This window comes from Oncorhynchus masou, chromosome 20, assembly GCF_036934945.1.
Source record: "Oncorhynchus masou masou isolate Uvic2021 chromosome 20, UVic_Omas_1.1, whole genome shotgun sequence".
Lineage (NCBI taxonomy): Eukaryota > Metazoa > Chordata > Actinopteri > Salmoniformes > Salmonidae > Oncorhynchus > Oncorhynchus masou.
The window spans coordinates 10,604,484-10,618,905 of NC_088231.1; the positions used below are offsets into that span (position 1 = coordinate 10,604,484).

A 14,422-nucleotide genomic window follows, 5' to 3' on the forward strand; every position below is an offset into this window, starting at 1 on the left:
ATAGCAGGGTGCTCATATCAAATTTCTTGATCCAACATCCTCTCACTCTGTATCTCTTCCAGTCAGTAGACATGGAGGATGGGAAGCCTGATCTGCTACTAGTCAAAGAGGAGTTTATAGAAGACGGACCAGAGAGCATTGACCTGCTGAGTGGACTAAAGATGGGGGAGCAAGGTAAGGTTGACATATTGTGCATTCAGAAAGTACTCTAACCTCTTAACTTTTTCCACATTTTTTACGTTCCAGCCTTATATTACCCCGTGATGACAAATCAAAAACACGTTTAGAAGGTTTTGCAAATGTATTAAAAATAAAAAAAACTTATCTCACATTTACATAAGTATTCAGACCCTTTATTCAAAACTTTGTTGAAGCACCTTTGGCAGTGATTACAGCCTCAAGTCTTCTTGGGTCTGACGCTAAAAGCTTGGCATAACCTATATTTGGGGAGTTCTCCCATTCTTCTCTGCAGATCCTCTCAAGCTCTGTAAGGTTGGATGGGTAGCCTCGCTGCACAGCTATTTTCAGGTCTCTATAGAGATGTTAGATTGGGTTCAAGTCCGGGCTCTGGCTGTGCCACTCAAGGACATTCAGAGACTTGTCCCGAAGCCACTCCCGCGTTGTCTTGGCTGTGTGCTTAGGGTTGTTGTCTTGTTGAAAAGTGAACATTCGCCCCAGTCTGGAGCAGGTTTTCATCAAGGATCTCTCTGTACTTTGCTCTGTTCATCTTTCCCTCGATCCTGACTAGTCTCCCAATCCATGCTGCTGAAAAACATCCCCACAGCATGATGCTGCCACCACCATACGTCACCCATAGGGATGGTATTTGCCAGGTGATGTCCAGACGTGACACTTGGCATTCAGGCTTTAGAGTTCAATCTTGGTTTCATCAAACCAGATAATCTTGTTTCTCAAGTCTGAGAGTCCTTTAGGTGCCTTTTGGCAAACTCCAAACGGACTGTCATGTGTCTTTTACTGAGGAGTGGCTTCCCTCTGGCCACTCTACCCTAAAGGCCTGATTGGTGGAGTCCTGCAGAGATGGTTTTCCTTCTGGAAGGTTCTCCCATCTCCGCAGAGCATCTCTGGAGCTCTGTCAGAGTGACCATCGGGTTCTTGGTCACCTCCCTGACCAAGGCCCTTCTCCCCTGATTGCTCAGTTTGGCTGGGCAGCCAGCTTTAGGAAGAGTCTTAGTGGCTCCAAACTTCTTCCATGTAAGAATGATGGAGGCCATTGTGTCCTTGGGGACCTTCAATGCTGCAGACATTTTTTGGTCCCTTTCCCCAGATCTGTGCCTCGACACAATCCTGTCTCGGAGCCCTACGGACAATTTCTTCGTCATCATGGCTTTGTTTTTTGCTCTGACATTCACTGTCAACTATGGGACCTAATATAGAAAGGTGTGTGCCTTTCCAACTCATGTCCAATCAATTGAATTTACCACAGGTGGACACCAATGAAGTTGTAGAAACATCTCAAGGAGGACTGGCCACCCCACATAGCCTGGTTCCTCTCTAGGTTTCTTCCTAGGTTTTGGCCTTTCTAGGGAGTTTTTCATAGCCACCGTGCTTCTACACCTGCATTGCTTGCTGTTTGGGGTTTTAGGCTGGGTTTCTGTACAGCACTTCGAGATATTAGCTGATGTACGAAGGGCTATATAAATACATTTGATTTGATTTGATTAATGGAAACAGGATGCACTTGAGCTCAATTTTGATTCTCATAGCAGAGGGTCTGAATACTTATGTTCAATAAGGTATCTGTTTTTTATTTTTAATACATTTGCAAGAATTTATATAAACCTGTTTTTGCTTTGTCATTATGAGGTATTGTGTGTAGACTGATAAGGGAAAACATTTATTTAATCAATTTTAGATTTTTTTTATGTTTACACAAATTATAATGAAAATTATAATGAAAATGAAAATGATCCGGTAATACATTTAATGTTTGTAAAGTCTATTTTGTAACCTCTTCCTGTAGGTGGTTGGCTGGAGGCTAACAGAGAAGACTGGGCAGCCATCTTGGATTCCCAGAACCAGGCCGGTGCAGCCAGGGACCCGGGGGACATCACCACCGAGCAGGCCAGGACCAGAGGCAACATAGTGGAGGTCAGTGGATGGGACAGCATCCTCAACTCAAGGCTGGGGAGCAAAACGGTTAACCACAACCAGAAACAGACAGTCAACCACAAAACAACATCAAATCTAAGTTAGGGGTGGGCATTTGTCTGGCACGGGGGGAGAGAGAGAGAAAGTAGCCAAACTGTCTCGCGCTGGTTAGACAAACTTGTTGCTGCCATAGGTTATCTATCATACCATCTGGTAGTGCCAATCTTGACTCCATCAAATCATTTTTAAAAGAGCTAGCTAGCTACAGAAGTCAGTTAAGCTAGCTAAGTAGCAAGGCCAATTAAAGCTATTTTGCTGCGCTCCCCGTACTTGTCTACAACTCTATTCATATGAAACATCAGCCTACCGGTTGGATGATCAGTGTAGCCTACTCCTCATTTAGCCAACTTAATTCCATCATTTTTATTCCATTTTGCATTGATTAGAAATCTCCCTCTCAATGTAGTGCCACTTTGATTGATTCTGCTAACAACAAACAACATATGTGAAACATGTGTAGGCTACCGGTGTGTCTTTTTTATGCGGCGCACTCATAAAAAAAGTATATACTTTTTTAATTTAATGGTCTATCCTTGTACACTATGTTGCAATGTCACATAGATCATTGTAGACTCAGCAAAAAAAGAAACTGCCCTTTTCCAGGACCCTGTCTTTCAAAGATATTTGGATTTTTTACGAATTAACTTCACAGATCTTCATTGTAAAGGGTTTAAACACTGTTTCCCATGCTTGTCCAATGAACCATAAACAACTAATCAACATGCACCTGTGGAACGGTCGTTAAGACACTAACAGCTTACAGACGGTAGGCAATTAAGGTCACAGTTATGAAAACTTAGGACACTAAAGAGGCCTTTCTACTGACTCTGAAAAAACACCAAAAGAAAGATGCCCAGGGTCCCTGCTCATCTGCGTGAACGTGCCTTAGGCATGCTGCAAGGAGGCATGAGGACTGCAGATGTGGCCAGGGCAATAAATTGCAATGTCTGTACTGTGAGACTCCTAAGACAGTGCTACAGGGAGACAGGACAGACAGCTGATCATCCTCGTAGTGGCAGACCATGTGTAACAACACCTGCACAGGATCGGTACATCCGAACATCACACCTGTGGGACAGATACAGGATGGCAACAACAACTGCCCGAGTTACACCAGTAACGCACAATCCCTCCATCAGTGCTCAGACTATCTGCAAATAGGCTGAGAGAGGCAGGACTGAGGGCTTGTAGGTCTATTGTAATGCAGGTCCTCACCAGACATCACTGGCAACAACATCGCCTATGGGCACAAACCCAATGTCGCTGTATCGGGCAGGACTGGCAAAAAGTGCTCTTCACTGACGAGTCGCGGTTTTACCTCACCAGGGGTGATGGTCGGATTTGCGTTTATCGTCAAAGGAATGAGCATTACACCGAGGCCTGTACTCTGGAGCGGGATCGATTTGGAGGTGGAGGGTCCGTCATGGTCTGGGGCGGTGTGTCACAGAGTCATCAGACTGAGCTTGTTGTCATTGCAGGCGATCTCAACACTGCGCGTTACAGGGAAGACATCCTCCTCCCTCATGTGGTACCTTTCCTGCATGACAATGCTACCAGCCATACTGTTTGTTCTGTGCGTGATTTCCTGCAAGACAGGAATGTCAGTGTTCTGTCATGGCCAGCGAAGAGCCTGGATCTCAATCCCATTGAGCACACCTGAGACCTGTTGGATTGGAGGGTGAGGGCTAGGGCCATTCCCCCCAGAATTGTCCAGGAACTTGCAGGTGCCTTGGTAGATGAGTAGGGTAACATCTCACAGCAAGAACTGGCAAATCTGGTGCAGTCCATGAGGAGGAGATGTACTACAATACTTAATGCAGCTGGTGACATATTTTTTGATTTTGACACCCCTTTTGTTCAGGGACACATTATTCCATTTCTGTTAGTCACATGTCTGTGGAACTTGTTCAGCTTATGTCTCAGTTGTTGAATCTTGTTATGTTCATACAAATATTTACACATGTTAAGTTTGCTGAAAATAAACGCAGTTGACAGTGAGAGGACGTTTCTTTTTTTGCTGAGTTTATTTAATTTTAGACAATGCCTATTCATTGTTAAAATAGACCGATTTTCTTTCTCTCAAAAATGAATACTTTCTCATGTAATCAATATTAATATCTGTGGATATTCAAATATTCGAATAACGTGCCCATCCCTAATATTAGTCTTCATGACAACAGACTGGCTGAGACCAGGGCGAGGCATAGATTTGCTGTGAGGGGACTCCCGTGTCGGGATGTGGCTAGAGACAGGGATGTGGCTAGAAAGAATGGACACAGACTCCGTCCTAGTTGTGATTCAGAGAGACTCAGGTTAACCCCCTAACACAGTGGTATTTAAAGTTGGGGTCGCAACCCTATGGCAACTGAAGTGGGGTTGCCAATATTTGTTTTTAAATACATTTTCTGTATTTGTTTTTTTAACAAAAAATGAACAGTACAGTTTATTGTAATGGACAATATACAAACATTTTTGAGAAAGGTCATTTGAAAAATAACATTTTAATGAGTAAATGTATTTATTGGTTTATTTTCAATTTGATAAGAGATGAAAATGCAATGATTTATACATTATTTGTTGATGTAAAAATCTAAATATACCGATTTTAAGGTTGTGTCGTTATATTTGGGATGGGGTCACAAGAAATTATTGCAAAAAAAAATCCTTCACCCTGCCTTCTATAAGATGTATCAACTGGAATATTAACCCTGTGACAACACAGACACTCCCTGACCTTCATCCTCCTCACACTCTCCCTATGTAAACCAGACCTCAGACAATGCCAGTTCTTCAACACTAAATGGCTACACAAGCCCACTGACAAATGACTGTAGTGAAAACAGAATCAGTAAAGGTGGCGGCATAAAAGAGAAGCGCTTCCCTTGTTTGTTCTGTGAGAAGATTCAGTTTCTCCAAACAGGTGGAGATCCACCAGAGCAGGTATTCCCAAACTGGGGTACGCGCAATGCCGCCAGGGGTATGCCAAATAAAAATGTGATTCACGTTTATTTTTAAATAATTAAATAATATAATAAAATTCTTCACATTTTCAAACAACATTTATATTTTCCAACGGGGCTATACATTTTGGTCAGGTTTTTTTCTCACCCGAGTAGCCTCGTTTCACTGCCAAAAATAAAGTTAAACCATCTCGTGTTCAGCGAAGGAACAACAATGTCAAATACAGGCAGCCTAGTCAAATAACAGTGTTATATGTGCAAAAGTACTATCTCACAACTCGATGAAATCTTTACTGTTGTGCAGATTTTTAGAAACAAAACATGCCAATTTGAAAAATAAGCCATCGGTGTTTTTTGAGCGAAAATTAAGACGACTTTTGAATAGTAAGACATGTATAAAAGCAACAGATACCAGGAATGAGAAGGGACTAGAAGAGTCTTAAATGGTGAGCTACCGAGTGGCTAGAACAGGCAAGCCCCATACTATTGTGGAGGACTTAATTCTTCCTGCTGCCGCGGGTATGGCTGGAACAATGCTGGGGGAAAAGGCCAAAAAAACTATACAGACAATGTCTTCATCAAACAACACTGTTTCACGATGAATCAGTGACATGGTAGGAGATGTTTTGAAACAATTACTGCTTCGCATTACGAGCTAGTGAATTCTATGTGTTTCAGCTGGATGAATTAACAGACGTGGTGGAACTGGTACAGCTCCTGGTATATATCCGTTACGTTTATGGGGGGTCAATTAAGGCAGACATCCTCTTCTGCAAATCACTGGAAACCAGGACAACAGGGGAGAATATTTTTAAAGTACTGGACAGCTTTGTGACATCAAATAGACTTTGGTGGTCAAGATGTGTTGGTATCTGTACTGATGCCACAAAAGCCATGACAGGGAGACATAGTGGAGTCGTAACATGCGTGCAAGCAGTTGCTCCCCACTTATGTACACTGCAGAATCCACCGATAGGCTCTTGCTGCCAAGGGAATGCCTGACAGCTTGAAATATGTTTTGGACACTACAGTGAAAATGGGTAACTTAGTTAAAGTAAGACCCCTGATCTCTTGTGTATTTTCTGCACTATGCAATGATATGGGCAGCGACCATGTAGCGCTTTTACAACATACAGAAGTGCGCTGGTTATCAAGGGGCAAAGTATTGACACGTTTTTTAAAATTGAGACAAGCTCAATGTTTTCTTACTGACCATAATTTCACTAGTCTGACCGCTTGCATGATGATGAATTTCTCACACGACTGGCCTATCTGGGTGATGTTTTTTCTCGCTTGAATGATCTGAATCTAGGATTACAGGGACTCTCCACAACTAAATTCAATGTTCGGGACAAAATTGAGGTTATGATTAAGAAGTTGGAGCTCTTCTCTGTCTGCATTAACAAGGATCTTCCTCCATGCCCTGCCTCCAGTCCACTTACCGATATCTGAACAAGAGAGCCTCATCGAAATTGCAACAAGCGGTTCTATGAAAATTTAATCAGAAGCCACTGACAAATTTCTGGATCGGGTTGCGCTCAGAGTTTCTTGCCTTGGCAAATCGCGCTGTTAAGACACTGATGCCCTTTGCAACCACGAACCAATGTGAGAGTGGATTCCCGGCCCTCACTAGCATGAAAACTAAACAGACTGTGTGTGGAAAATGATTTAAGACTGAGACTCTCTCCAATACAACCCAACATTGCAAAGTTATGTGCATCCTTTCAAGCACACCCTTCTCATTAACCTGTGGTGAGTTATTCACCATTTTTGATGAACAAATAAAGTTTTATATGTAAGATGGCTAAATAAAGACCAAGATTATTGATTATTATTATATTATTATTTATGCCCTGGTCCTATAAGAGCTCTTTGTCACTTCCCACGAGCCGAGTTGTGACAAACTCACACTCATTCTTATGTTTAATAAATGTATTGTATATTGTGTGTGTAGCAGGCTTACAATGATGGCAAAAAAACTATATTTGAGAATGCGCTGACCCTGGTGCTCGAGGGGGCACGCAGCTGGAGGTTGAATGTTTGAACACCAAGATTGACTGTTAAAAAAGTTTGGGAACCACTGCACCAGAGGATGCACATGGAAGACAAATTGTTCAGCTGCCATCTGTGCTGGGACAGTTTCCCTGACTCGTCCAATCTGAAGATGCACCCGAGGGTCCACATGGGAGAAATCTTACAGCTGCCCCTAGTGTGAGAAGAGGTTCTCCCACCAACACCAACTGAAGATGCACCTGAAGGTCCACACGGGAGAGAGGCCATTTGCCTGTATGCACTGCTGGAAGAGGTTCTCAGAGAGGAGCTACCTCAGGATACACTAACAGAAAATGCACACAGCCCATGTATAGAGTATAGTGACATGTAATGTAGTACTAGTTAGTTTGTAGTTCATTCTGTTGGTTTTGGATATACACTGCTCAAAAAAATAAAGGGAACACTTAAACAACACAATGTAACTCCAAGTCAATCACACTTCTGTGAAATCAAACTGTCCACTTCGGAAGCAACATTGATTGCCAATAAATTTCAAATGCTGTTGTACAAATGGAATAGACAACAGGTGGAAATTATAGGCAATTAACAAGACACCCCCAATAAAGGAGTGGTTCTGCAGGTGATAACCACAGACCACTTCTCAGTTCCTATGCTTCCTGGCTGATGTTTTGGTCACTTTTGAATGCTGGCGGTGCTTTCACTCTAGTGGTAGCATGAGACGGAGTCTACAACCCACACAAGTGGCTCAGGTAGTGCAACTCATCCAGGATGGCACATCAATGCGAGCTGTGGCAAGATAGTTTGCTGTGTCTGTCAGCGTAGTGTCCAGAGCATGGAGCCGCTACCAGGAGACAGGCCAGTACATCAGGAGACGTGGAGGAGGCCGTAGGAGGGCAACAACCCAGCAGCAGGACCGCTACCTCCGCCTTTGTGCAAGGAGGAGCAGGTGGAGCACTGCCAGAGCCCTGCAAAATTACATTTACATTACATTTAAGTCATTTGGCTGACGCTCTTATCCAGAGCGACTTACAAATTGGTGAATTCACCTTATGACATCCAGTGGACCAGCCACTTTACAATAGTGCATCTAAATCATTTAAGGGGGGGTGAGAAGGATTACTTTATCCTATCCTAGGTATTCCTTAAAGAGGTGGGGTTTCAGGAGTCTCCGGAAGGTGGTGATTGACTGTCCTGGCGTCGTGAGGGAGTTTGTTCCACCATTGGGGGGCCAGAGCAGCGAACAGTTTTGACTGGGCTGAGCGGGAACTGTACTTCCTCAGTGGTAGGGAGGCGAGCAGGCCAGAGGTGGATGAAGGCAGTGCCCTTGTTTGGGTGTAGGGCCTGATCAGAGCCTGGAGGTACTGCGGTGCCGTTCCCCTCACAGCTCCGTAGGCAAGCACCATGGTCTTGTAGCGGATGCGAGCTTCAACTGGAAGCCAGTGGAGAGAGCGGAGGAGCGGGGTGACGTGAGAGAACTTGGGAAGGTTGAACACCAGACGGGCTGCGGCGTTCTGGATGAATTGTAGGGGTTTAATGGCACAGGCAGGGAGCCCAGCCAACAGCGAGTTGCAGTAATCCAGACGGGAGATGACAAGTGCCTGGATTAGGACCTGCGCCGCTTCCTGTGTGAGGCAGGGTCGTACTCTGCGGATGTTGTAGAGCATGAACCTACAGGAACGGGCCACCGCCTTGATGTTAGTTGAGAACGACAGGGTGTTGTCCAGGATCACGCCAAGGTTCTTAGCGCTCTGGGAGGAGGAAAAATGGAGTTGTCAACCGTGATGGCGAGATCATGGAACGGGCAGTCCTTCCCCGGGAGGAAGAGCAGCTCCGTCTTGCCGAGGTTCAGCTTGAGGTGGTGATCCGTCATCCACACTGATATGTCTGCCAGACATGCAGAGATGCGATTCGCCACCTGGTCATCAGAAGGGGGAAAGGAGAAGATTAATTGTGTGTCGTCTGCATAGCAATGATAGGAGAGACCATGTGAGGTTATGGCAGAGCCAAGTGACTTGGTGTATAGCGAGAATAGGAGAGGGCCTAGAACAGAGCCCTGGGGGACACCAGTGGTGAGAGCGCGTGGTGAGGAGACAGATTCTCGCCACGCCACCTGGTAGGAGCGACCTGTCAGGTAGGATGCAATCCAAGCGTGGGCCGCGCCGGAGATGCCCAACTCGGAGAGGGTGGAGAGGAGGATCTGATGGTTCACAGTATCGAAGGCAGCCGATAGGTCTAGAAGGATGAGAGCAGAGGAGAGAGAGTTAGCTTTAGCAGTGCGGAGCGCCTCCGTGATACAGAGAAGAGCAGTCTCAGTTGAATGACTAGTCTTGAAACCTGACTGATTTGGATCAAGAAGGTCATTCTGAGAGAGATAGCGGGAGAGCTGGCCAAGGACGGCACGTTCAAGAGTTTTGGAGAGAAAAGAAAGAAGGGATACTGGTCTGTAGTTGTTGACATCGGAGGGATCGAGTGTAGGTTTTTTCAGAAGGGGTGCAACTCTCGCTCTCTTGAAGACGGAAGGGACGTAGCCAGCGGTCAGGGATGAGTTGATGAGCGAGGTGAGGTAAGGGAGAAGGTCTCCGGAAATGGTCTGGAGAAGAGAGGAGGGGATAGGGTCAAGCGGGCAGGTTGTTGGGCGGCCGGCCGTCACAAGAAGCGAGATTTCATCTGGAGAGAGAGGGAGAAAGAGGTCAGAGCACATGGTAGGGCAGTGTGAGCAGAACCAGCAGTGTCGTTTGACTTAGCAAACGAGGATCGGATGTCGTCGACCTTCTTTTCAAAATGGTTGACGAAGTCATCTGCGGAGAGGGAGGAGGGGGGGGGTGGAGGAGGATTCAGGAGGGAGGAGAAGGAGGCAAAGAGCTTCCTAGGGTTAGAGGCAGATGCTTGGAATTTAGAGTGGTAGAAAGTGGCTTTAGCAGCAAAGACAGAGGAGGAAAATGTAGAGAGGAGGGAGTGAAAGGATGCCAGGTCCGCAGGGAGGCGAGTTGTCCTCCATTTCCGCTCGGCTGCCCGGAGCCCTGTTCTGTGAGCTCGCAATGAGTCGTCGAGCCACGGAGCGGGAGGGGAGGACCGAGCCGGCCTGGAGGATAGGGGACATAGAGAGTCAAAGGATGCAGAAATTGAAGAGAGGAGGGTTGAGGAGGCAGAATCAGGAGATAGGTTGGAGAAGGTTTGAGCAGAGGGAAGAGATGATAGGATGGAAGAGGAGAGAGTAGCGGGGGAGAGAGAGCGAAGGTTGGGACGGCGCGATACCATCCGAGTAGGGGCAGTGTGGGAAGTGTTGGATGAGAGCGAGAGGGAAAAGGATACAAGGTAGTGGTCGGAGACCTGGAGGGGAGTTGCAATGAGGTTAGTGGAAGAACAGCATCTAGTAAAGATGAGGTCGAGCGTATTGCCTGCCTTGTGAGTAGGGGGGAAGGTGAGAGGGTAGGTCAAAAGAGGGAGAGGAGTGGAAAGAAGGAGGCAGAGAGGAATGGTCAAAAGAGGAGAGGAGTGGAAAGAAGGAGGCAGAGAGGAATGAGTCAAAGGTAGACGTGGGGAGGTTAAAGTCGCCCAGGACTGTGAGAGGTGAGCCGTCCTCAGGAAAGGAGCTTATCAAGGCATCAAGCTCATTGATGAACTCTCCGAGGGAACCTGGAGGGCGATAAATGATAAGGATGTTAAGCTTGAAAGGGCTGGTAACTGTGACAGCATGGAATTCAAAGGAGGCGATAGACAGATGGGTGAGGGGAGAAAGAGAGAATGACCACTTGGGAGAGATGAGGATCCCTGTGCCACCACCCCGCTGACCAGAAGCTCTCGGGGTGTGCGAGAACACGTGGGCGGACAAAGTGAGAGCAGTAGGAGTAGCAGTGTTATCTGTGGTGATCCATGTTTCCGTCAGTGCCAAGAAGTCGAGGGACTGGAGGGAGGCATAGGCTGAGATGAACTCTGCCTTGTTGGCCGCAGATCGGCAGTTCCAGAGGCTACCGGAGACCTGGAACTCCACGTGGGTCGTGCGCGCTGGGACCACCAGATTAGGGTGGCCGCGGCCACGCGGTGTGGAGCGTTTGTATGGTCTGTGCAGAGAGGAGAGAACAGGGATAGATAGACACATAGTTGACAGGCTACAGAAGAGGCTACGCTAATGCAGAGGAGATTGGAATGACAAGTGGACTACACGTCTCGAATGTTCAGAAAGTTAAGCTTACGTAGCAAGAATCTTATTGACTAAAATGATTGAAATGATACAGTACTGCTGGAGTAGGCTAGCTGGCAGTGGCTGCGTTGTTGACTTTGTAGGCTAGCTGGCAGTGGCTGCGTTGTTGACACTACACTAATCAAGTCGTTCCGTTGAGTGTAATAGTTTCTACAGTGCTGCTATTCGGGGGCTAGCTGGCTAGCTAGCAGTGTTGATTACGTTACGTTACGTTAAAAGAACGACAATAGCTGGCTAGCTAACCTAGAAAATTGCTCTAGACTACACAATTGTCTTTGATACAAAGACGGCTATGTAGCTAGCTAGCTACGATCAAACAAATCAAACCGTTGTACTGTAATGAAGTGAAATGAAAATGTGATACTACCTGTGGAGCGAAGCGGAATGTTGACCGGGTTGTTGAAGTTCTATTCGGTAGACATTGGCTAGCTGTTGGCTAGCTAGCTAGCAGTATCTCCTACGTTAAGGACGACAAATAGCTGGCTAGCTAACCTCGGTAAATTAAGATAATCACTCTAAGTCTACACACTCTAAACTACACAATTATCTTGGATACGAAGACAGCAAAGACAACTATGTAGCTAGCTAACACTACACTAATCAAGTCGTTCAGTTGAGTGTAATAGTTTCTACAGTGCTGGTAATCGGTAGACGGTGGACATTAGCTAGCTGCTGGGCAGATAGCAGTGTAGACTACGTTAGGACGACGAAATACGATAATTACACAATTATCTTTGATACAAAGACGGCTATGTAGCTAGCTAAGAAGAAATTGCTAAGATTAGACAAATCAAACCGTTGTACTATAATGAAATGTAATGAAAAGTTATAAAAGTTATACTACCTGCGGACCGAAGTGTAGATGCGACCGCTCGCTCCAACCCGGAAGTAAATGACCTCCAGCAGGCCACAAATGTGCATGGGTCTGCTCAAACGGTCAGAAACAGACTCCATGAGGGTGGTATGAGGGCCCGACGTCCACAGGTGGGGGTTGTGCTTACAGCCCAACACCGTGCAGGACGTTTGGCATTTGCCAGAGAACACCAAGATTGGCAAATTCGCCACTGGCGCCCTGTGCTCTTCACAGATGAAAGCAGGTTCACACTGAGCACATGTGACAGACGTGACAGAGTCTGGAGACGCCGTGGAGAACGTTCTGCTGCCTGCAACATCCTCCAGCATGACCGGTTTGGCGGTGGGTCAGTCATGGTGTGGGGTGGCATTTCTTTGGGGGGCCGCACAGCCCTCTATGTGCTCGCCAGAGGTAGCCTGACTGCCACTAGGTACCGAGATGAGATCCTCAGACCCCTTGTGAGACCAAATGCTGGTGCGGTTGGCCCTGGGCTCCTCCTAATGCAAGACAATGCTAGACCTCATGTGGCTGAATTGTGTCAGCAGTTCCTGCAAAAGGAAGGCATTGATGCTATGGACTGGCCCGCCCGTTCCCCAGACCTGAATCCAATTGAGCACATCTGGGACATCATGTCTCGCTCCATCCACCACAGACTGTCCAGGAGTTGGCGGATGCTTTAGTCCAGGTCTGGAAGGATATCCCTCAGGAGACCATCCGCCACCTCGTCAGGAGCATGACCAGGCGTTGTAGGGAGGTCATACAGGCACGTGGAGGCCACACACACTACTGAGCCTCATTTTGACTTGTTTTAAGGACATTACATCAAAGTTGGATCAGCCTGTAGTGTGGTTTTCCACTTTAATTTTGAGTGTGACTCCAAATCCAGACCTCCATGGGTTGATAAATTTGATTTCATTGATATTTTTTGTGTGATTTTGTTGTCAGCACATTCAACTATGTAAAGCAAAAACTATTTAATAAGAATATTTAATTCATTCAGATCTAGGATGTGTTATTTTAGTGTTCCCTTTATTTTTTTGAGCAGTGTATATAGCCCCACAGTGGAGGTGTCATAATACCCATAGAACCTAGTGATCAAACAGGGAAATGGTTACAATCTTTTTTCACCATTCATTTTCCCATAGGAGATTTTAGAAACACTTAAGATAAGGTCTGTGTTTAGTGTAGGCTTACTCTGGCGTGACATTTTGATAACCATGTGTCATGACTTGCCCTGTTGGGTGATGATCATAGGTGCCAGATCCCCCCTCCCCCACCAGTTTTATGACCGGTTGAAAATACAGTGTAGAAACTCTGCTGTTGTTGGCAGGATTGAGGAGAAAGAAACCTCTTGTTATAAGGAGATTCCTCCTGCCAAAACAGTAACATCAAAAGGTTGAATAATGAAACAATATTTCTGTAATCCAAAACAGTTGGAATGGTCTGTGGTACTTAAAGAACAATCCTGTCAAATTCATTACTAATTGGTGACGTAACTCAGGACAGTAGAACAACATAACTGTATCTTGGAATGTGCATATTTCCCAGTGATCAGATTCACATCCAAAATGTTGGGGAACTGATATGGTTAAATATGAAACTATTTGTGAGAAAATGTAATGTGATGTTAGCCTTCTAAATGAGAGAATTGTTTTTCATATGAAGTCTTAACCAAGTCAGTGGCCACGCCCACGTGAGCACAGACATTACGACAAAAGGAGGGAACTCCCTTTTTCCCGAGTGCTTAAATAGGACTCGAGACAAATTTACATTAATCAAGAAAATGTAAGGACAGGAGTCCCCACGTTGAAATTGCTACCACTCTATAGACCAGTTACATGCAGTTCCAGCTGAATACGTTACTAAATCTACAAAACTAAAGACTACACATTCACCGTCTGCAGCTGTATATGTAAAATAGTTGAGGAAACTAGACCTGAAGACGAGAGGAGAACATTTCCCTATCGAATGACCATTGGTACATCTGACCTATAACAGACACTTCCAGAACAAAAGGAACAAGCTACAACTACAAAGGACATAGTGACCTCTGGTGGACAACCAGAGACTTACACAACCAGAGACTTTGTCGACTGACTCTCCAGAAAATGGACCAGCGATTTCAACAGTGACAACAAAGGCATAAAATCATAAATATGTACATTGCAATTTTTTCCGAATAAGCGGCCGTTCATAGCATTTCCATGAGCATAGTTATCAGCTGTA

General features: G+C 45.7%; 1 protein-coding gene across 1 annotated transcript in view; it reads left to right on the forward strand.

Moving 5' to 3' along the window:
* LOC135506936 (uncharacterized) overlaps positions 1–14,422 on the forward strand; it is a 33,874-nt gene that overhangs the window by 15,758 nt on the left and 3,694 nt on the right. The window contains exons 5-6 of the mRNA XM_064926371.1: positions 63–174; positions 1,982–2,109. Of these exons, the coding sequence (XP_064782443.1) occupies positions 63–174; positions 1,982–2,109 (240 nt within the window). The remainder of the gene's footprint in view (positions 1–62; positions 175–1,981; positions 2,110–14,422) is intronic.